This window comes from Phocoena sinus, chromosome 7, assembly GCF_008692025.1.
Source record: "Phocoena sinus isolate mPhoSin1 chromosome 7, mPhoSin1.pri, whole genome shotgun sequence".
NCBI lineage: Eukaryota > Metazoa > Chordata > Mammalia > Artiodactyla > Phocoenidae > Phocoena > Phocoena sinus.
This window is the reverse complement of record NC_045769.1, coordinates 33,313,297-33,338,216: the sequence shown is the minus strand read 5'-3', so window position 1 is coordinate 33,338,216 and position 24,920 is coordinate 33,313,297. Positions and strand designations below refer to the sequence as shown.

The 24,920-nt window shown below is 36.9% G+C and overlaps 1 protein-coding gene across 1 annotated transcript in view; it reads left to right on the top strand.

The window, feature by feature from the left end:
- The window catches only part of FAM117B (family with sequence similarity 117 member B), a 96,922-nt gene that overhangs the window by 27,387 nt on the left and 44,615 nt on the right, over window positions 1–24,920 (top strand). Inside the window, exon 2 of the mRNA XM_032638023.1 lies at window positions 22,210–22,361. Coding sequence (XP_032493914.1) covers window positions 22,210–22,361 — 152 coding nt within the window. The remainder of the gene's footprint in view (window positions 1–22,209; window positions 22,362–24,920) is intronic.

Here is a 24,920-nt window from a genome sequence, read left to right as displayed (position 1 = left end):
TTTTATGGCTGAGTAAGACATAAGTTCTGTTTGCTTTTTGTGTTTTAGTTCTTTATTGTCGCTCTTTGAAGACTGATATTGACATGTGTTTATTGGTTACAAAAGGATCTGTTTATTTTAGTTTTTTATAAAAATTGTTTGCAAGAAAAGTATAAGACTGCAGTGGAATCCCAGAAAGGAGCCTTGGCATGCTTCTGAACTAAGGTAGCATGAACTTTGGTAACAGCTGGCTGATGTCGTGAATGCTAGAGGGCTAAGTCCTTGCTTCATTACAAAGCATTTCCTCTTACTGTTTATTTTGGACTTGAATTTAGTGTAAAAATTTGCTAGTGCCTGCTTTAGGGTGATGAATTAAAGGCCAATTATACCTTCTGCTCCATTTCTTAAAGTTTTTATTTTCTATTCCTTCATGAGGAACCTTCTTTAAAGAGTCATGTCTAACTTCTCACTTCCTGTTCATGCTTCAGACTATATGGCGTGACTTCTGCCTGTTGACTTTACTGACATGGCTCTTGAAAGGGAGTACAGTGTCCTCTACATGCTAGGTGTTTTATGTATTTTTTTTCTATTTGCTCCTCATAGCAATCCAGAGGCAGCCTTTTCCCCAAATTTCTCTTTGCAAGACCCTGAAATGTTCTTGTTTCCTAAGATTCCATTCAGTACCCACTTCTCTTAGGTTTCATCAGTTGTTTATGCATCAATGGCTTTAACCTGTTTATACACAGATCACTTCTAAATTTCTGCTTCTGGCACAGAACTCTAGATACATTCTTATGCACACACTAGAGTGTAAAACTGTCTATTAAGTCTCAATTTAATATCCTACAGCTGTATCAAACTCAGTGAGTTCAAAACTGAATTATATCCTGGTTGCCTAAGCCTGAAACTTGGGGAAGTCATCATAATGCTAGATGATATTTACTATGTCTGGGCTGTGTACATGAACATTCTCACTTAGTCCTAACAACAAACCTGTTTATTTTACAGGTGCACTAAGAGAGGTTTAGAACAGTTAAGGAACTTAACCAGTTGGCAGTACAACGGATGGAGTTGGATTTGAACAGAGTATGTATAGTTGCAAACTCTGAACTCTATCCATTCTGCTGCACTTTTGGTCCCCTTCCCTTCAACATGAACACAACACACACAGACACCCCTAAGAGGACCCAGTACTGCTGACCTCTTGAGTAGCTCTGAAATATTTCATGTTTGTTGATTCTGGTTGCCTTGCTTACTTGGATTATTGCAATAGTCACTTGATAGGCCTTCTTCTTTTACATCCATACTGCTGTCAAAAAATTTCTTCTAAAATGCAAATCTGATTATGTCATTTCCCTTATTGCCTTCAGGATAAAATACTTGGCAGAGCATTCAAGACCTTCTCTGGTCAATTCATGGTCATGTTGCATGGTCCTTTTGTTTCAGCCATTATAATGTGCATTTAGGTCCTTGAGCTGTATTTCACCAGTCTTTTTAGTTCTTTTGGCATGTCCTTTCCTTGTTCCATCACTATCACATTCCCATTTTTAAGAGTTGGATCAAATGCCACCTTTTTCACAAAACCTCTGATCTTCTAGATATTTCCTCTCCCCTTGGGTGTCCTAATTTGTGATCACTAGTACCATGGTCAGATCTCTTATAGGTAAGACCTCTTGTAGGTAGGCAGCCTCTGAGATGGCTCCCAGTTGGTCCCACTTCTTGGTTTTCCTGCCCTTGTATAATATCCTCACCTTGAGTGTGAGCTGGACCTAGTAACTCAATTCTAACAAAAGAATACAGCAAAAGTGATGGGATGTCACTTCTGAGATTAGGTTAACAAAAGATTTTCATTTGCACCTTGCTCTTCCTCACTCACGTGCTCTGTTTGTTGGGGTAGCAACTTGCTATATTTTAGTAGTCCTATAGGGAGGCTCAAGTGGCAAGAAACTTGATGTCTCTTGCTAACAGTATCCAGCAAGGACCTGAGGTCTGCTCTTAGCTGTATGAATGAGCTTGGAAGCACATCCTCCTCGACTTGAGCCTTGGTAACTGCAGCCCCAGCTGATGCCTTGATTGCATCCTTGTGAGAGACCCTGAGTCAGAGACACCCAGTTAAATCACAGCTGGATTTCTGACCCACAGAACCTGTCAGATGTTTGTTGTGTTAAGCCATTAAGTTTTAAAGTAATTTGTTATGTAGCAGACCTTGGTACCTCCAGGTGGGTGCTGCCATAACAAATATATAAAAATGTGGGAGTGACTTTGGAACCAGGCAGTGGGTGGAGGTTGGAAAATTTTGTGAATGATGGAGAAATTGCCTTGAACAGACTATAAATTCGGACTTGGAGGAAGCTGTAGGTGAGGGCTCAAAAGGAAATGAGAAAGGTATTGTTGAAACTGGAGGAAGGGGGGGATCCTTGTTATGTTGAGACAGAAATTTAGCAACACTCTTGACATTAGTAGTGTGGAAAGTAGGAACTGCCTAATGAACTGGGTGATCTAGCTAAGGAGATTTCTAAGCAAAGAGTTGAAGGTGCCAACAGGTTTCTTTTTGCTGCTTACAGCAAAATGTGTGAGGTGCCCTGTGACCTCTTAACACTGTGGACCTACCACTCTTCTCGTATTTTTTTTTTAATTGAAGTAATAGTTGATTTACAATGTTGTGTTAGTTTCTGGTGTACAGCAAAGTGATTCAGTTACACGTGTATCTATATATATGTATATATATATTCTTTTCATATTCTTTTCCATTATGGTTTATTACAGGATATTGAATATAGTTTCCTGTGCTATACAGTAGGACTTTGTTGCTTATCTATTTTATATATAGTAGTTTGTATCTACTAATTCCAAACTCCTAATTTATCCCTCCCCCACCTCCTCTCCCCTTTGGTAAGTTTGTTTTCTGTGTCTGTGGGTCTGTTTCTGTTTTGTGAATAAGTTCATTTGTGTGATATTTTAGATTTCACATATAAGTGATACCATATGGTATTTGTCTCTCTCTTTCTGACTTCACTTAGTATGATAATCTCTAGGTCCATCCATGTTGCTGCAAATGACATTTATTTCCTGGCTGAGTAGTAGTAGTATTATGTATATATACCACATCTTCTTTACCCATTCATCTGTCGATGGACATTTAAGTTGCTTCCATGTCTTGGCTATTGTAAGTAGTGCTGCTATGAACATTGGGGTGCGTGTATCTTTCAAATCATAGTTTTCTCTGGATATGTGCCCGGGAGTGGGATTGCTGGATCAACTCTATTTTAGTTTTTTAATGAATCTCCATACTGTTTTCCATAGTGACTGCACCAATTTTCATTCTCACCAACGCTGTAGGAGAGTTCCCTTTTCTCCACACCCTCTCCAGTGTTTGTTATTTGTAGACTTTTTAATGATGGTCATTCTGGCCGGTGTGAGGTGATACCTCATTGTACTTTGATTTGCATTTCTCTAATAATTAGCACTGTTGAGCATCTTTTCATGTACCTTTTGGCCATCTGTATGTCTTCTTTGAAGAAATATCTATTTAGGCCTTCTGCCCATTTTTTGATTAAGGTTTTTTTTTTGTTATTGAGTTTATATGAGCTGTTTGTATATTTTGGAAATTAATCCCTTGTCAGTCACATTGTTTGCAAATATTTTCTCCCAGTCCATAGGTTATCTTTTTGTTTTGCTTATGGTTTCCTCTGCTGTGCAAATGCTTATAAGTTTGATTAGGTCCTATCTTCTAGTATTTATCTACTATGTTGTATGTACTTAATTATCTTTATTTCTCACTAGGCTGTGAGTTCTGTGAGATGCCTTTCAGTGTGAGAGTTTAGATCTTGCTCACAGTCTAGTTTTTTTTTTTTGGTATATGGCCTTTATTCTGTTGAGGTAGGTTCCCTCTATGCCCACTTTCTGGACAGTTTTTATCATAAATGGGTGTTGAATTTTGTCAAAAGCTTTTTCTGCATCTATTGAGATGATCATATGGTCTTTATTCTTCAATTTATTAATATGGTTTATTACATTGATTGGTTTACATATATTGAGGAATCCTTGCATCCCTGGGATAAATCCCACTTGATCATGCTGTATGGTCCTTTTAATGTGTTGTTGGATTCTGTTTGCTAGTATTTTGTTGAGGATTTTTGCATCTATATTCCTCAGTGATATTGGTCTGTAATTTTCTTTTTTTGTAGTATCTTTGTCTGGTTTTGGTATCAGGGTGATGGTGGCCTCATAGAATGAGTTTGGGTGTGTTCCTTCCTCTGCAGTTTCTTGGAAGAGTTTGAGAAGGATGGGTATTAGCTCTTCTTTAAATGTTTGATAGAATTCACCTGTGAAGCCATCTGGTCCTGGACTTTTGTTTGTTGGAAGATTTTAAATCACAGTTTCAATTTCATTACTTGTGATTAGTCTGTTCATATTTTCTATTTCTTCCTGGTTCAGTGTTGGAAGGTTATGCCTTTCTAAGAATTCGTCCACTTCTTCCAGGTTGTCCATTTTATTGGCATAGAGTTGCTTGTAGTAGTCTCTTGGGATGCTTTGTATTTCTGTGGTGTCTGTTGTAACTTCTCCTTTTTCATTTCTAATTTTATTGATTTGAGTCCTCTCCCTCTTTTTCTTGATGCGTCTGGCTAATTATATATCAATTTTGTTTTTCTTCTCAAAGGAACAGCTTTGAGTTTTATTGATCTTTGCTATTGTTTTGTTTGTTTCTATTTCATTTATTTCTGCTCTGATCTTTATGATTTCTTTCCTTCTGCTAACTTTGAGTTTTGTATGTTCTTCTTTCTCTAGTTCCTTTAGGTGTAAGGTTAGATTGTTTATTTGAGATTTTTCTTGTTTCTTGAGGTAGGCTTGTATAGCTACAAACTTCCCTCTTAGAACTGCTTTTGCTGCATCCCATAGGTTTTAGATCATCATGTTTTCGTTGTCATTTGTCTCTAGGTATTTTTTTGTTTCCTCTTTGATTTTTTCAGTGATCTCTTAGTTATTTAGTAACGTATTGTTTAGCCTCCATGTGTTTGTGTTTTTTACATTTTTTCCCCTGTAATTCATTTCTAATCTCATAGCGTTGTGGTCAGAAAAGATGCTTGATATGATTTCAATTTTCTTAAACTTACTGAGGCTTGATTTGTGACCCAAGATGTGATCTATCCTGGAGAATGTTCCGTGCACACTTGAGAAGAAAGTGTAATCTGCTGTTTTTGGATGGAGTATCCTATAAATATCAATTAAATCTATCTGGTCTGTTGTGTCATTTAAAGCTTCTGTTTCCTTATTTATTTTCATTTTGGATGATCTGTCCAATGGCGTAAGTGAGGTGTTAAAATTGTGTTACTGTCGATTTCCTCTTTTATAGTTGTTAGCAGTTGCTTTATGTATTAGGTGCTCCTATGTTGGGTGCATATATATTTATATTTGTTATATCTTCTCCTTGGGTTAATTCCTTGATCATTATGTAGTGTCCTTCCATGTCTCTTATAACATTATTTATTTTAAAGTCTGTTTTATCTGATATGAGTATTGCTATTACAGCTTTCTTTTGATTTCCATTTGCATGGAATATCTTTTGCCATCCCCTCACTTTCAGTCTGTATGTGTCCCTAGGTCTGAAGTCGGTCTCTTTTAGACAGCATATAGATGGGTCTTGTTTTTGTATCCATACAGCAAGCCTGTGTCTTTTGGTTGGAGCATTTAATCCATTTACATTTAAGGTAATTATTGATACGTATGTTCCTATGACCATTTTCTTAATTGTTCTGGGTTTGTTTTTGTAGGTCCTTTTCTTCTCTTGTGTTTCCCACTTAAAGAAGTTCCTTTAGCATTTGTTGTAGAGCTGGTTTGGTGGTGCTGATTTCTCTTAGCTTTTGCTTGTCTGTAAAGCTTTTGATTTCTCCATCAAATCTGAACGAGATCCTTGCTGGGTAGAGTAATCTTGGTTGTAGTTTCTCCCCTTTCATCACTTTAAGTATATCATGCCACTCCCTTCTGGCTTGTAGAGTTTCTGCTGAGAAATCAGCTGTTAACCTTATGGGAGCTCCCTTGTATGTTATTTGTTGTTTTTCCCTTGCTGCTTTCAATTATTTTTCTTTGTCTTTAATTTTTGCCAGTTTGATTACTGTGTGTCTCGGCGTGTTTCTCCTTGGGTTTATCCTGTATGGGACTCTCTGCACTTCCTGGACTTGGGTGGCTATTTCCTTTCCCATGTTAGGGAAGTTTTTGACTATAATCTCTTCAGACATTTTCTCTGGTCCTTTCTCTCTCTCTTCTCCATCTGGTACCCCTATAATGCGACTGTTGTTGCCTTTAATGTTGTCCCAGAGGTCTCTTAGGCTGTCTTCATTTCTTTTCATTCTTTTTTCTTTATTTCTGTTCCACAGCAGTGAATTCCACCATTCTGTCTTCCAGGTCACTTATCCTTTCTACTACCTCAGTTATTCTGCTATTGATTCCTTGGAGTGTAGTTTTTATTTCAGTTATTGTATTGTTCATCTCTGTTTGTTTGTTCTTTAATTCTTCTAGGTCTTTGTTAAACATTACTTGCATTCTTTTTCCGAGGTCCTGGATCATCTTCACTATCATTATTCTGAATTGTTTTTCTGGAAGGTTGCCTATCTGCACTTTATGTAGTTGTTTATTTGGAGTTTTATCTTGTTCCTTCATCTGGTACATAGCCCTCTGCCATTTCATCTTGTCTATCTTTCTGTGAATGTGGTTTTTGTTCCACAGGCTGTAGGATTGTAGTTCTTCTTGCTTCTACTGTCTGCTCTCTGTGGCTGAAACTATCTAAGCAGCTTGTGCAAGTTTCCTGATTGGAGAGACTGCCAGTCTAGTTTTAAAGAGATCTACACTCAGGTCTTGGCTCTGGTTCTTATTGTGTAATGGTAGTAATTTACTTAACTTTTCTAAACCTCAGTTTCCTCATCTAGAGGATGGGATTAATAATAAACTCCTAAAGATTGTGCATTTTGACTTTTGTGTTCACTACTGTATCACCAGTACCTAGAAGAGTCTGGGCTCATAATAGATGCTTAATAAAGATTTATTGAATCTATGAATTGAGTATCTCTATCTCAGAGCGTTTTTTGAGTTTAAATGAGGTAATACATGGTAGCAATTAGCACAGTGCCTGATGTATATTAATTGCTCAGCAAATGCTAATTTTATTTAGGTTTTTCATTTTTCCTTTATTTTTCATTTTCATTTTTTCCTCATTATGTAATTCTATATGCATTAAAAGCTGTTCCATGCATAAGACAACTTGCTAAGCAAAAGATTTGTTTAGGGGCTTCCCTGGTGGCTCAGTAGTTCAGAATCTGCCTGCCAGTGCAGGGGACACGGGTTCGAGCCCTGGTCTGGGAAGATCCCACATGCCGCGGAGCAACTAGCCCCGTGAGCCACAATTACTGAGCCTGCGCGTCTGGAGCTTGTGCTCTGCAACAAGAGAGGCCATGATAGTGAGAGGCCCACACACTGTGATGAGGAGTGGCCTCCACTTGCTGCAACTAGAGAAAGCCCTCGCACAGAAACAAAGACCCAACACAGCCATAAATAAATAAATAAATAAATAAAATTTTAAAAAATAAAAGATTTGTTTATAGTCCTGGATGATACATCAGGAATCACTTGAGTTTAAAGTATAATTACTTGGACATGAAATGACTTCTACTTCTTGCCATGAGGGGAAACAGTTTCTGAACTTAACCTCTTATGGTAAACAATTAGAAAATTGGACACAGGATATCAAATATCTATTTTTAGATATTGGACAACAGGCAGTGTGGGAATGTGATTCCTAAGAAAAAGGAAACAGGTAAGGTGAGTGCTATAATTGCCCTGGATTTCTGCTAAAAGACACATTTCAGATCATGGTGCAGGCAGTGGGTATCTCAGGGCATGGTGTCTTGTTTAATTGGAGAGATAGAGACTGTAGTTCAGAGAGGTTGAAGTGGCTGAAAATTGCTGCACAGAGTTGCAGAGGAGAGGAAGCTCAGTAGAAAAAAGTTCTAGAAATCTGCATAGGGATTTCCTTTAGCCTTTGCTAAACAAGTGTGTAGGATGTGTGTATATAGAATGGAACTCTCTGAAGCTGGGCAGGGATTGCCTGAGGAGCCACAAGTTGAGTAATTTCTAGAGCTGGGGAGTTGCTCAAGCACTGACCAGAGTGGTGAGACCTTTTTTGACCATCCAGTATGTTCAGTAGAGACCCCCAAATGTCCATGCCTTAGTAGTAGGAGTAAACTAGTCTGAAGTAATGTCTACCCCCAATCTTTCCTAAAACTTATAGCAGACTTCAAAGATCAAGCTGATCCACAAATTACTTAAGTGACTTTCAAAACAAAGCTCAACAATCTTCAAAAGAAAATAACAGGGGCTTCCCTGGTGGCCTAGTGGTTGGGGGTCTGTCTGCTAATGCAGGGGACGCAGGTTCATGCCCCGGTCCGGGAGGATCCCACATGCTGTGGAGCGGCTGGGCCCGTGGGCCATGGCTGCTGAGCCTGCGCGTCCAGAACCTGTGCTCCACAGCCGGAGAGGCCACAGCAGTGAGAAGCCCGCATAACACAAAAAAAAAAAGAAAAAAATAACAAAATCCAGACACTTAAATGTATAACACTGTGTACATCTTGCAATAAAAAATTACTAGAATCAGGAAAATGTGAACACCAGGAGAACTTAAGGCAGCCAAAACAGGCTAAGAATAACAAAGATGATAGACTTAGCAGACAAAAACTTTTAAATGGGCATTATAAATATGCTCAGAATGCTCAGAGATTTAAAAGAAAATATGAATGTAATGAGAAGAAAATGAAAATATTAAAAACTGAATGTAATTTGCAGAGATGAGAAACACAATAAATGAAAAACTCACTGATTGTGATTAACAGGAGATAACAGCAGTTTCTTATCTGATGAGGAAAAGATCAATGAACTTGAAGATATAGCAAGAAACTACCCAAAAATTAAACACAGAGAAAAGAACAACTTAAAAAAAAATCTGTACAGAACTTTTGTGATCTAGGAGACAGTGTGGGTCTAATTCTACTCCCAGAAGAAGGGGGAGGGCAAAAAAAAAAAAGTTTAAAGTGATAGTGACTGAAAAATTTCCTAACTTTATAAATACTGTAAACCTACCAATCCAAGAGGTTCAATAATTTCAAGCAGAATAAACACAAAGATGACCATACTAAGACACATCATAGTTAAATGGCTGAAAACCAGTGTTAGAGAAAAAAAATTTAAAGCAGCTAGAAAAAAGTATTTTATTACAGAGGAACAAAAAATGATAGGGCTTCCCTGGTGGCATAGTGGTTGAGAGTCCGCCTGCCGATGCAGGGGACACGGGTTCGTGCCCCGGCGCGGGAAGATCCCACATGCCGCGGAGCGGCTGAGCCCGTGAGCCATGGCCACTGAGCCTGCACGTCTGGAGCCTGTGCTCTGCAACGGGAGAGGCCACAGCAGTGAGAGGCCCGCGTACCGCAAAAAAAAAAAAGAGATAACAAATTTCTTGCTTGAAATATCAATAATATATTACAGAACATAATGGAATGATATCGTTAAAGTACTAAAAGATAAAACTATAAACCCAGATAGAATTTTATACCCAGCATAAGTATCCCTCAAAATGAAGGCCAAATACTTTTTCACACATCAAAATCTGAGAGAATTCTTTGTCAGCAAATTTGAACTACAAGAAATATTAAAGCCAGTTCTTCATGTGGAAAGAAGATGATAACAGATCAAAACTTGGATTTACACAAGGGAATAAAGAACACCAGAAATAGTAAATGAGTAAATAAAAGACTTTTTTGTCATCATTTGATTTATTTAGAAGATAACTGGTTAAAGCTAAATAGTAACAACATATATTAATATTAAATGTATACATGAAATATACGACAGCAGTAGCTCAAAGGACAGGAGGCAGCAATGAAAGCATCGCCTTCCTTAGAGTCTTATGTTATATGTAAAGTGATGTAATTTTATTTGAAGGTAGACTGTGATAAGGCACTTTGTGAAACCCTAGAGCAACCAAGCAAAAAGTAAAAGTATAGCTAATGTATCAATAGAGTATATGAGTCACTAAAAATGCTCAAGCCAAAATTACTTAGGAAAAGAGGGAAAAAGAAAATAAAACAGGTGGGACAAATAGAAAATAGCAGGATGGTAGATTGCTATGACTATATCAATATTAAGTCGTCTAAGCACTTTAATTAAAGTGCAGATTGTCAGACTGGATTTAGGAAAGAGCAAGATCCGGATATGTGGGCTAAAGACTTTATAAAGAAACAGGTAGGTTAAAAGTAAAATGATGAAAAAACATGTACTGTACAAAACTGAACATAAGAAAGCTGGAGTACTGATTACTATTTAAAGTAGACTTAAAAATAAGGGAAAAAGGGACATTTCATAATGGCAAGGGGGTCAGTTCATCAAGAAGGTATATTCTAAGTGTACGCTTTCATTAGTAAGCTTCAAAATTCATGAAATGGAGGCCAACATTCCTTTCCCAGAACTAATAGTACAGGTAGACAGAAAATTAGTAAGCTGTTAGAAGACTTAAGCAACATTATCAACAAATATAACCTAATTTGCATGTTTAGAGCACTCAGCAACAGCATAGTACACATTCTTTTCCACTGCACGTGGAACATTCACTAAGATAAACCATGTGCTGAGACATAAAATAAGTCTTATTAACTTTAATAGGAGTGAAATCATATAGAATATGTTCTCTTATCAAAAGAGAGTGAAATTAGAAATCAATAACAGAAAGATAAATGGAAACTCTCCAAAACATTTGGAAATTGAAAAAACATTTCTAAATAATCCAAGGGGCAAAGAATCACAAGAGAAATTAAAAAATATTTTGAGCTGAGTGGTAATGAAAACATACCATAAATTTTGGGGGATATAGCTAAGGGAAATGTATAGCTTTGAAAGATGCTTTATATTAGAAAGGAAGAAAAGTCTAAAGTCAATAATTTTCTAAGCTTCTACCTTAAAAAGATAGAATAAGATGAGCAAATTAAACCCAAGGTAAGTAGAAGGAAGGAAGTAAAGATAAGAGCAGAAATCAGTGAATTTAGAAAACTGCTAAATAGAGAAAATCAGTGAAATCAAAATCTGGTTCTTTGAAAAGATAAATAAAAATGATAAGCCTTTAGTTTGATTGATTAAGGGAAAAAAAGGTACAAATTGCCAATGCCAGGAATGAAAGAGGGGATATTACTACAGATACTATATAAATTAAAAGCATAGTAAAGGATCATTGTGGACTTTATGCCAGTAAATTCAACAACTTAGAGGAAGTAGACAAATTCCTTAAAAGAGACCATCAAAGCTGACACAAGATAAAATCGAAAATCTGAATGTCCCTTTATCCCTGTATTTACTAAAGAAATTGAATTCATAATTTAAAACCTTCTCATAAAGAAAATTCTAGGCCAGGTGGCTTCAACGGTGAATTCCATCAAACTTTTAAGAAATAAATAATACTAACTGCCCTTAAACATTTCCAGAAAATAGAAGATAACATTTCCCAACTCATTTCATGAGGTATTATTACCCCAATACCAAAGCCATACAAAGACATTGTAAGAAAAGTACATGACAATATCCTTCATGAATACAAATACAAAGCTCTTTAACAAAATACAGCACGTTGATCCAGCAATATAAATGTAAATATGACGACGATAGATCATGACTAAGTGGAATTTCTGCCAAATGTACAAGTTTGGTTTAGCAGTAAAAAAAAAACCCCAAAACCTAGCTATATACGGTCAATCCTTATTATTTGCAAATCCATATTTGAAAATTTTCCCACTAGTGAAAATTTATTTGTAATTCCAAAATCAAAACTCACGATATTTGTGCAATCATTCACAGACATTCATGAGAAGTTTGAGTGGCCCAATGTGTACATTCTCAAATGGGGTCGAACAAAGCACTCTGCCTTCTTTCAGCTCTCATACTGTAAACAAGTATCCTCTTCACAGTCTATTTAGTGCCATATATTTCTCATTTTTTCCTTTTGTTGATTTTTTTCTTTAAAATGGCTTTCAACTGTAGTGCTGAAGTGCTGTCTAGTGTTCCTAAACACAAGATGATGATTATGTGTCTTACGGAGAAAATATACATTAGATAAATTTTGTTCAGGCCTGAATTATAGTGCTGTTGGCCATGATTTCAATGTTAATGAATCAGTCATATATATTAAATAAGGCGTCTTTAAACAGAACACACATAAAACAAGTTTATGTATTGATTGGTTGATGAAAACGTGATCAGAAGCTTGCAGGGGTCTAACCCTGTATTTCTCCCAGGAGCAGTTGTTTCAGAGTTCTCGACAACTTTATAGAACATAACTACCATGAGTAATGAGAATCAACTGTATTTCAGCCTGTTATCTAAGAGCAAAGAAGGAAAACCGTGATTATCTCAGTTTATGCAGAACATGTATTTGACAAAATTCATCATCTTTTCCTGTTAAAAACTCTCAGGAAACTAGGACTAGAAGAGAACTTTGGAACAAAAGACAGCTTTATTATATTACATATAAATGTATAATGTAAGCCTACAGCTAATATCTTACACTCGTAAGATCAGAACAAACCAAGGATTCAGCTCTCATAACTGCCATTCTGGTCCTAAAATTTATACGAAAAAATAAGTATACATATATTTTTTACTATTAAACCTAAAATTTACATGAAAATGCAAAGACCTAAAATTTATGTTGAAACACAAATAGTCAAAACAATAGTGAAAAATAATAATTACAGTTGACAAGCTTATACTCTACTGCCTGTGAGCAGAGAGATCAGTAGAACAGAACATCTAGAAATAGCCCACACATTTCAGTAAAGTTTCAACAGATGGTTCTGAAACAGATGGTAGAGGGGGTAATCTTTGGCCCTTTCCTCAAACTATACACAAAAATGAAATCTAAATGGATCAAAGATCTAAATTTGAAAGCTAAAATTGGTAAATGTCTGGAAGAAAACATAGGAGCAAATCTTCTTGATCTTGGGGTAGGCAAAGATTTCTTAAGACACAAAGAACTATTAACACACAAACTACTAATAGAAGTAGTTGATAAATTGTATAATATTGAAATTAAAAATTGCTTTTCAGAAAACATTATTAAAATTAAAACACACCTCAGACTAGGCACAAATGCTCACATACATATATTTGACAAAGGACTTGCATCCAGAATACATGAGTCCAGTTTGAGACAAATCACCAAATTAAAAAAGGGACAATGGATTTGATCAGACACCTCACCAAAGAAGACATATGAACGGCCAAAAAGCACTTAAAAGTGCTCAATCTCATTAGTCATTGGGGAAATGTAATTTAAAGCCACAGTGAGATACCTTTACACATTTACTAGAATAACTAAAATGGAAAAAAACCTCACAATACTAAATGTTGATGAGGGTGTGAGTAACTGCAACTCTTATGTACTCTTGGTTGGAATGTAAAATGGTACAACCAGTTTGGAAAACGTTTTGGCAGTGAAATAAAAAGTGAGACCCTACTATCCTTTGACCCAGCATTTCCACTATTTCTCCAAGAAAAATGGAAACATATATCAACAAAAAGACTTGTCCAGGAATGCTTTATTTTTAGTAGTGAAACACAGGAAGCAAACCAAATGTCCATCAACAGGCAATTGGATAACCAAATTGTAGTATATTGCATTTGTCTGGGTTCTCCAGAGAAACATAACTGATAGGATATACAGTGTATATTGTATGTATCATATATATATCAATATATATTTACATCCTATTGACACATTAGAGAGATAGGTAGGTAGATAGATAGTTAGGGATTTATTATAAGGAATTGGCTCACGTGGTTATGGAGGTTGAGAAGTGCCACCATCCACAGTCTGCAAGCTGGAAACCCAGAAGTGTCAGTGATATAGTTCCAGTCTGAGTCCAAAGGCCTGAGAACCAGGAGAACTGGTGCTGAGTCCGAGTCTGAAGGCAGAAGACCAGTGTCCTGGCTTGAAGGCAGTCATGCAGGGAGAGAGCAGATTTTCCCTTACCCAACCTTTTTCTATTCAGGTCTCCTGTGAATTGGATGAGGCTTATACATGTTGGGGAGGGCAATCTGCTTTACTTAGTCCAGCAATTCAAATATTAGTCTCATCCAGAAACACCCTCCCAGACACACCAAGAATAATGTTTAACCACCTATCTGGGCACCCCATGGCCCGGTCAAGTTGACATAAAAGTAACCATCATGGGGCTTCCCTGGTGGCACAGTGGTTGAGAGTCCGCCTGCCGATGCAGGGGACACGGGTTCGTGCCCCGGTCCGGGAAGATCCCACATGTCGCGGAGTGGCTGGGCCCGTGGGCCATGGCCGCTGAGCCTGCGCGTCCGGAGCCTGTGCTCTGCAACGGGAGAGGCCACAACAGTGAGAGGCCCATGTACCACAAAAAAAAAAAAAGTAACCATCATGTATTTCCATTCAATGAAGTACTCTTCAGCAATAGTAGAAAGGAATGAACTGCTAATACACAAAAGGATGAATCTCACAGGCATTGTACTGAGTGAAAGAAGTCAGACACAAAAGAGTATATACTATATGATTACATTTATATGACATTTTAAAAAAGGCAAAACTTACCTCTGACGAGAGCAGGTCAGAGTTTACCTCAGCCCAAGGGTGGAGAGGTTGACATCAAAGGAGCATGAGGAATCATTTTAGGATAATGGCAATATTCTAGATCTTGATTGTGATGGTGATTAAATGGGTATATTTATTTTTCAAAACTCTTCAAAATTGTACACTAAAAAGGGTTAATTTTACGTAAATTAAACCTTATGTTTAACAAAAGAATAATTACTAAATAGATTTTAAAAAAAATTTTGTTGGCATGTAGTTGATTTTTAATGTTGTGTTAGTTTCTGCTGTACAGCAAAGTGACTCAGTTATACATATACATATATCCACTCTTTTTTTTTTTTTTTTAAACATCTTTATTGGGGTATAATTGCTTTACAATGGTGTGTTAGTTTCTGCTTTATAACAAAGTGAATCAGCTATACATACACACATGTTCCCATATGTCTTCCCTCTTGCGTCTCCCTCCCTCCCACTCTCCCCATCCCACCCTTCCAGGCTGTCACAAAGCACCGAGCTAATATCCCTGTGCCTTGCGGCTGCTTCCCCCCAGCTATCTACCTTACTACGTTTGTTAGTGTGTATATGTCCATGACTCTCTCTCGCCCTGTCAAAACTCACCCCTCCCCCTCCCCATACCCTCAAGTCCGTTCTCCAGTAGGTCTGCGTCTTTATTCCTATCTTACCCCTAGGTTCTTCATGACATTTTTTTCCCTTAAATTCCATATATATGTGTTAGCATACGGTATTTGTCTTTTTCTTTCTGACTTACTTCACTCTGTATGACAGACTCTAGGTCTATCCATCTCATTACAAATAGCTCAATTTCATTTCTTTTTATGGCTGAGTAATATTCCATTGTGTATATGTGCCTATATCCACTCTTTTAGATTCTTTTTCCCATATAGGCCATTACAGAGTATTGAGTAGAGTTCCCTGTGTTATACAGTAGGTCCTTATTAGTTATCTATTTTTTATATAGTAATGTGTATATGTCAATCCCAATCTTCCAATTTATCCCTCTCCCCCACTTACTCCCAGTAACCATAAGTTTGTTTTCTACATCTGTAACTCTGTTTCTGTTTTGTAGATAAGTTCATTTGTACCCTTTTTTTAAGATTCCACATACAAGCAATATCATATGGTATTTGTCTTTTCTGTGTCTGCCTTACTTCACTCAGTATGACAATCTCTAGGTCCATCCATGTTGCTAAAAATGGCATTATTTCATTCTTTTTTATGGCTGAGTAATATTCCGTTGTATATATGTGCCACATCTTCTTTATCCATTCCTCTGTCGATGAACATGTAGGTTGCTTCCATGTCCTGGTTATTGTAAATTAGATTTTTAAATTTAATTAGATTTTTAAATGCCTAGACCTTTTTTGATACCATGTCTATAGGAAATCAGTTTGATTAAATTAATCATTTAGTTCTTACTAGGGTTAATTTATTAATTTGGTACTGCTATGCCTGCAACAGTTATTCATTATGCTATCTGTTAATGTTTCATTGAAAACTTAATTGAAAAGTTAACTGAAGAAGAAACATGGAAATAACCGAAGAAGATACGAAGTTAGAAATAAATTATGGAAACACATACTTTTTTCCTACATTTCTCTTAATAGATTATAAATAAGTTGTCATGTAAGTTTATCATTTCAAAACATAGTTTTTAATATCTTTAATATTCCATTATATGTTTTCCATCCATTTCCTTAACCTCCAATTTTGGACGTATTATTTATGGTATTTACTATTGCAAATGTTATGAATGTCTTTAAATTTAAAGCCCTTTTCCACATTTAATTATTCTGTTTACATGCCTAGATAGAGAGTTGTTGAATCAAAGAATATGAGTTTTTAAAATATAGGTAATAAGTTCACATGTAAAATTTAAAAGGTATAATTAGAAAGACAGTGAAATATCTCCCTTGTACCTCTTTGTCTGCCAGCCATCCAGTTCCCCTTTCTGGAAGTAGCCGTTGTCATTGGTTTTTTATATTTCTTTCCAGAGACATTTTAAGTGTGTGTGTAGGAGGAGGAAGTTTAGACAGTGGATGAATAGGCATATACTTTTATAAGAATTTAATCATACTGTGTGTGCTAATTAAGATAAAAATCAGCTACATTGAATTTTACTAGAATTTAATAAAAGAAAAGGAAGCTAAAATGAAATCAAAGTAATCTCCCACAATTTAAATGATCCTTGGGAATTTCCTGGTGGTCCAGTGGTTGGGACTCTGTGCTTTCACTGCTGCTTTCACCGCGGAGAACCTGAGTTCAATCCCTGGTCGGGGAACTAAGATCCCTCCTACAAGTCACACAGCACAGCCAAAAAAATTTTCTTCATCAGAAGGAAAGATCTCTTTAAGATTAAGAAAAGAGGTTATGATTAATATTTTAAAAATACTAGTAATGTAAAAAATATAAATTGCCAGTAAAATTAATATTATAGAAGTCAATAATTGAAATGCAAATAAAATGATATTTTTAATCTTTGGGAAGATTGGAAAAAATTGACAAAATATACTTCAGAGGGGGCTTCCCTGGTGGCGCAGTGGTTACAAATCTGCCTGCCAATGCAGGGGACATGGACCAGGGAAGCCCTTGGCTCTTCTTTTTACCCACTTATTTTATTCCTGAAATGTTTTTGCCAGAATGTGAATAAACTACATCCTTTTGGGGGAAAAAAAAATTGAGATAATTAAGTAAACATAAAAGGATATATATCTGCCATTGAAAATGTCCATCAATACGGGATTAAGTTATGATGTATCCATTCAATAGGATACTATTCAGCTATTAAAAATGGTGATGTGGGGACTTACCTGGTGGCACAGTGGTTGGGAATCCGCCTGCCAATGCAGGGGACACGGGTTCGAGCCCTGGTACGGGAAGATCCCACATGCCGCGGAGCAACTAAGCCCATGCGCCACAGGTATTGAGCCTGCGCTCTAGAGCCTGTGAGCTACAACTACTGAGCCCACGTGCCGCAGCTACTGATGCCCGTGCGCCTAGAGCCTGTGCTCCACAACAAGAGAAGCCACCGCCAATGAAAAGCCCACGCAACGCAACAAAGAGTAGATCCCGCTTGCCGCAACTAGAGAAAGCCGGTGCGCAGCAACGAAGACCCAACACAGCCAAAATTAATTAATTAATTAATTTTAAAAAATGGTGATGTATTGTAGATTCATATTTATTACAGTGGCAATAGGTCCTCGACCTGCCCTTTTTCTTTCTGAACAATAAGTAATAGCATGCCTAATGGGACCTCATTTATATAAAATTGTACGTCTGTGTAAGTGTAGACAGATTTCTGGAAAATAAATACTCATTAAAACGGTTATCTCTTGAGTGGTGGCCTATTGGGATTTTTTGTGTGTTTTTTTTTAAATACTGTTAGTTTTCTTTATACTAAGTATTTATCATTTTTATACATGAAGAAGGAAAGATTTTTTTTCCCCTTTCCGAGCAAATGCATATGTCTAGTTTATCCCTTCTGCTTGTTAAATGACTTTGTGGATAGCAAGAAATATAGCTTTTAAGCCAGTACCTGATCAATTTCTGCAAATACCTAAATCTAACAAGGTCTGTAGAACCTTTGTAATGTAATACCTAAGGGCCATGGTTTGGGATGCTCTACTACTGCCCCTGAAGTTACCCAGGAACTAGCTGAACTGGTGCAGATGGTTGGGGAGTTCTGAACTCCAGAGCCCAGGGCATTGACTGAAATTTTTAATGCCACACCCAGCTGTAGCTAACTTCTTTTAAGACTTGATTTTTAAAGAACAAAGTCAAGTTTGAACTTCTGTTTTTTTGTTTGTTTGTTTGTTTTTGCAGTACGCGGGCCTCTCACTGTTGTGGCCTCTCCTGTTGCGGAGCACAGGCTCCAGACGCGCAGGCTCAGCGGCCATGGCTCACGGGCCCAGCCGCTCTGCAGCATGTGGGATCTTCCCGGACCGGGGCACAAACCTGCGTCCCCTGCATCGGCAGGCGGACTCTCAACCACTGCGCCACCAGGGAAGCCCAACTTCTGTTGTTTTGATTTACTTTTTCTCAGCTTTGTTTAGGTATAATTGATAAATAAAATTGTAAGATATATAAAGCGTACCTCATAAGAATTTAAATATGTAAGCACTGTGAAAAGATTTCTCCCATCTAGTTCATTAACACATCCATCACCGCACATATCTATCTTTGTTTGTGTGAGAGAACATTTAAGTTCTGCTCTCTTAGCAGATTTCACTTACACAATATAGTGTTATCAACTGTAGTCACCATGTTATACATTTACACCTCAGACCTTATTTATTCATCTTATAGCTGAAACTTTATACCCTTTCATCAGCCTTTCCCTGTTTTTCCCATACCCCTGGCAATCACTTTTCCTACTCTCTGTTTCTATGAGTTTGATTTTTGAAAAAAGATTCTACATATAAGTGATACCATGCAGTATTAGTTTTTGTTGATTTACTTTGGGTTAACAAAAGAGTATCTGAATTTATTGCATGCACCTGCCCTTGCTGATAGAAACATTAGAAGTCATTCTCTTCATATATGTCAGGTATTATTTTAATCATTCGATTGGGGGTGGAAGTAAAATTCCTGCCCTTCAAAATCTCACTGTCTCCTAGAGCACTGGGACAGTCAAGAGACCATTTCAGTGAACCATGCTATGGCAGCACACAGGAGGGCTTTTGACCCAGGTGTTGTGTTTCTTGGGGGTTTGAGTGGCCGTTCAAGTAAGATTTTCCAGAGGAAACATTTGTACTGAATTTTCAATTTCAGTTCAGACATCCAGACTGCAGTTTGAAAGATTAAACATGAATTAGCCAAACCCAGGAAAGGGATATGAGGATTATGTAGGCAGAGGCAAAAGCCTGTAGGCATGCAGGGTCTGGCACATGTTGGGAACTGCAAGTTGTTCAGCGTGATCGGGATTTGAGGCAGTGTAGGCAAGAAAGGAAGGCTGAAGAAGTCAGATCATGAAGGATCTTGTTAGCTGTCAAAGAGTTTCTTCCTCTGGACTTCCTTGTAAATACAGCCTTTGTTCATGTAGGTTGGGATTCTTTGAGTCATCTTTGACTCTTTAAGGCTCCCTCCCTTCCCTTAAACTCCCTCATAATTAGGCACCAAATCTTGTCAATTTTGGGAACTTGGATTGAAATGGAATGATGACAAGCTAGATGTACACTCTGTGTTCTTTATGGCAGGCTGTAACTTAGTATTTTTAATTTCTAGGGCTTAGCGCTGGCTCACAGACCCTTAAAAATGTCTAAATGAAGGGAGTTCAAAAGAGAAAATGTTTAGTATTTTTACATGTGACCATGTACAACTTTTCTGTTCTCCATTTTGTTATAGAAAATCTAATGGTCTTAAGAGGCCTGGTTGAAAAGTCGGCACTTGGATAATTTAAAATCTTGAAAATGGAATCAGACCTGTTAGTAAGATCTATTTGATCAGTGCACTGGTGGGTGGCTGAAGCAATGTTATAGTCAGGGAAGAAAAGTGTCAGACAGCTTTTAACAATTTGATTTTAATGAATATACACCAGTTTACATACTGTGTGTGCCTTTTTTGTGTGTGTGTGTGTGTGTGTGTGCCCAAGAACAATCTTCTTGTGACTGTCCCAGCAGAGATTAATTTTTTAGTTAGAGGAAAAATAGTGAACATATATATTTATTGCTTTTCACTTGTCACAGTTAATAATGTGGGTACATGCTTCCTTGAACTTATGGGTATGTACTGTATTTATTTTGCGTTTAACTATAAGAGGAAGACTGTATGCAGAGATGGTTAACATTTGAAACAATTAGGCATTGTTGTAGTGAAATAGTTGTGCCATTTTGAAAGCAAATTATGTATCTGAGGAACATCTTGTGAACAACTTTTATGATTATCAGCGACACAGCTGCTAAAAGTATTATCTTGGTGGAATTGAATCTTTTGTTATTTGGGTCACATAACCAGCAACTGAACTTTTATACTTGTAACTATATAAGACCCTTATTAAGAAATAAGTAGAAGAGAGGTGTCATAAAGTGTTTTCATATATGGCCTTAAGAAGAACAAGGTATTTGTTACCATATAAAGCTAGAGTGATAATATTATAATATAATCCTACTCATGCATATATTTGATATTTTTAAACCTCTTAATTTTTTATTTTAATTTATTATTATTATAATATTATTATTATTATGGCTGTGCCGCACGGCATGTGGGATCTTAGTTCCCCAACCAGGGATTGAACCCGTGCCCCTTGCAGTGGAAGCACGGAGTCTTAACCACTGGACCGCCAGGGAAGTCCCTTAATTTAAAAAATTTTAAAGCATAAATTACGTAAGCCTATTGCCTTCTCCCTTCCAAAAAAAAAAAAATAGAGATATGAGACTCTTTTTTTATACATCACCTCTAACTTCCCATTACTTCTAGTTCTTTTTAGTTTGTTTTGTTTTTAGTTTTGGCTTATATCTAAATACATATCCTGTAACTTGAAATGGAAAATATATTTGCATATGTGGCTTTAAGTATAGCTCCTATAGGCTGGTTAGTATGGTTTATTACAGTCTATTTATTATAACAAAGATTAAGATATGTGCCTTACAGAGCTAATTAAAATGGAATTTCACCTATAACTTTATCTTAGCTGCCTTATATCCTTTTGAGTATAGGTGGTATAATGATAAATGAGTATTTTACATATTATACCTACTTAATCTTAAAACCAAGATGAACATTTTTTAAATGGATAGATATACATTTGTATTATTTTCTTTTTTTTTTTTGTAGAGATGATTGTAGTTGTAAGAAATAATGTGGAGATCTTTTGTACACTTTGCCCTTTTTTCTCCAGTGATAACATTTTGTAAACTCTATAGTATTTTGACATTGTACAATCCACTGCTCTTATTCAGATTTCTTCAGTTGTACTTATTTCTGTGTGTGTGTGTTGAACTCTATACTGCTTAATCTCCTTTGTATGTTTGTATATTCACCACCACAGTCAAGATATTGAATAGTTCCCTATCACCAGGGTCCTGCATGTTGCCCTTTCATAACACCTACTTCTCTCCTGCCACTTCACCTTCCCTCCCCTATCTATTAGTGGACCCCTGGCAACCACTGATCTTTCTTCCATTTCTAAAAGTTCCTCATTTCAAAAATGTTGTACAAATGAAGTCATACAGCAGGTAACCATTTGAGATTGACTATTTTTACTCAGTATAATTCTCTGGAGATTCATCAAAGTTTGTGTGAATCAAGAGCTTATTCTTTTTATTACTCACTTTTTGTATTTAAGTTAGAGAACCTCTACTTAGTTTCTACTTTGTTTCCTTCCTAATCTATTTTTATCTCTATTTTTTCTTTTTTCGTACGTGGGCCTCTCCCGTTGTGGAGCACAGGCTCGGGACGCGCAGGCTCAGAGGCCATGGCTCACGGGCCCAGCTGCTCCGCGGCATGTGGGATCTTCCCGGACCGGGGCACGAACCTACGTCCCCTGCATCGGCAGGCAGACTCTCAACCACTGCGCCACCAGGGAAGCCCCTAATCTATTTTTAAAATAAATGTATTTGTGTTAATTCTAGGTGACAAAGCAAGACCGCCTTCCTCCAGCCCCTCTAGCATCATCCGCCGTACCTCTTCCCTGGATACACTTGCTGCGCCGTACCTTGCAGGGCACTGGCCTCGTGATGGTCATGGGCAAGCTGCTCCTTGCATGCGGGACAAGGCCACACAGGTAGGGTTATTACAGTTCTTATCTTGAAGTGTTTCACTCTGAAACCATTTCTCATAATATTATTTGTTCTATTCTGTGCTCAAATATGTAAAATATTAGTGTGTATTAGCATTATCTGAGAAGCTTATCAAGAGTCCAATCCCCAGGCTTGACCTTCAGATATTCTCTAGTAGGTTTTGGTTGAGGCTTGGGAATGTGCATTTTAAACAGTACCCAAAGTAATTCCGATACATACAGATAATATATGCACATACTTTTCTCCCACTTACTTTTTTTTTTTTTTTTTTTTGCCTGTGGCTTAGTTCCCCAACTGGGGATCGAACCTGGGCCCCGAGAGTGAAAGTGCAGAGTCCTAACCACTGGACTGGCAGGGGATTCCCCTCCCACTTACTCTTTATAGTCAGTTCAGAACATCACAAGATATTTAATATACGGAATTTGGACTTAAAAATCTGTTACAGTAAAGATTACTTTAGTTTCCATCCAACCTTATATTTTTGTGCTCAAAAATCTTCGTGTGTTGCAAGATGGGGATTATATGCTATTGCTGGTAGAGTCTGTAAATGTAAATATCTGACAAAGGGACTCTGGAAGCAAAGTTTTGTACTTTTAAATTTATAAAAATTTTAATTAAAAAAGTCTTAAGAGATCATTTGATGTACCCCCTAGTCTTACAGATGAGGAAACTGAAGTCCAAAATCATAGAGCCAGTTGATGATGCGTCTCAGTTAAATATTAAATATTTGTCTAGTCATTTATTTAATGTTTCTCATATTCATTAGATGGTGCTCCCATGAAGGCAGAAACTGTGTCCGGCTTGTTCATTTCTGTATTTTCATCCTCAGGACTTAGTACTGTACCTGATGGAATAAGCACTCCAGGAATATTTGCAAAGGACTGAATGAGCAGGACAGTTAAAGTTTTATGGCTAGTGAAGAAAGAAAATCATTTAAAGAGTTAAAAGATTCTTTATACTGATTGTTGAAAATCAGCTAAGGTACATCTTGATTTAGACTTCAAATTTACATCACTGATGGTTGCTTGATCTCAGCACTTTGTGAGAGAATATCCTTTTACAAGACCAAGTAAATACACTTTGCAGTGTTTTTTGGATTTACATACTGGTTTCTAGAATTCCAGATGTTCCTGGTGGACTTAGTTTGTTTTCTGTTCTGATACTCTTGAAACTGAGCCCCATTGTTAGGGTAGATGCTTGGGATTCGAAATTACCTTGAGGGTTATACTCCAGTTGCAACTACAGAAATGAAAATGCAGAGTCTGTACTCATTAAAAGTAATGAATCTTTTCTGAAATTGTGACTTTTTAAACCGAAGAGTTCTGTAGAACTCTGCATTTATTCAAAATCTGTAACTTTGCTGAGATTAGGGCACGTTGTATAGAAAATGAATACAAATTCTTTTCCCACTTTGGTTATTACAGAATATTGAGCAGCATTCCCTGTGCTATACAGTAGAATTTGAAAAAGACTAGATACATGTATATGTATAACTGAATCACTTTGCTGTACACAATATTGTTAATCAGCTACGCTCCAATATAAAATTAAAAGCTAACACAACATTGTTAATTAGCTATGCTCCAATATAAAATTTTTTTAAAAAAGGAAATGAATACAGTCTCTGCTTACTTTCTGCTTAATCCACAGGTCGTGTTTAAATTAGTATGGGTGCATTTCCTTGAACATTTCTGCAACCCTCTTTCTTTGCTCTGTAGTTTCAGGTTCAGTGTGTTGAGATATTTTGTCTTACCGGTAAGAATATACATTCTCATAAGCCGTTGGGAGCCCCTTGATCTGTAGAAGCAGTTCAGTAAGTCTTTTGAGTTACTGTGACCTAGCTGTGGCTGTGACCACAGCTGTGGACAAGTTGCTGTGACCTAGCTCTGGCTACCACTTGACTGGTGTTCCTGTTTTTTCTTTTGTTTGGAACACTTTCCCACCATTTGCCTGGACAGCTTACACTCTGATGCTTATAGCAGCCTCCCCCGATCCTATAGAACCTTGCCTACCTACTTTCCCTGTCCTTCCAGGTCTAGATTAGGTGCCTTTCTTAGGGAACCTCAGTCATCACATATCATAATTGGCTATTTATTCCTTCTGTCCTAGAAAAAACTCTTTCAGAATAAAAACTCTCTAACTTCACTACCTAGTCTAGTGCCTGATACATGAAAAGATGCATAATAGCTTTCCAGTATACAATGTAAAATTGAACAAAATTGAAACATGTTTAATTAAAACTCAATTTTACTTTTTATTAATACCTGAGTGTCTTATAATAAAGGCACAGCTTCTTAGTTGAACAAAGAAAACAATTATCTTTTGAAGTAGCAGTTTAAGTAAAATTAATGATTTTGCGGAGTATTTTTTCCTGCCTGAACATCTATCACTGAAATTAACAAAGCTGTCTTTTGCTCTTTATGCTTATTTTTACCTTACCAACTAATATTCTTGTTCTCATCTTTAATTTGTTCTTAAATCTATAGGAGACTTTTATATTCCTTTGCTTTTCCTTGTATTTTTATACTTAAAATTAATATCTT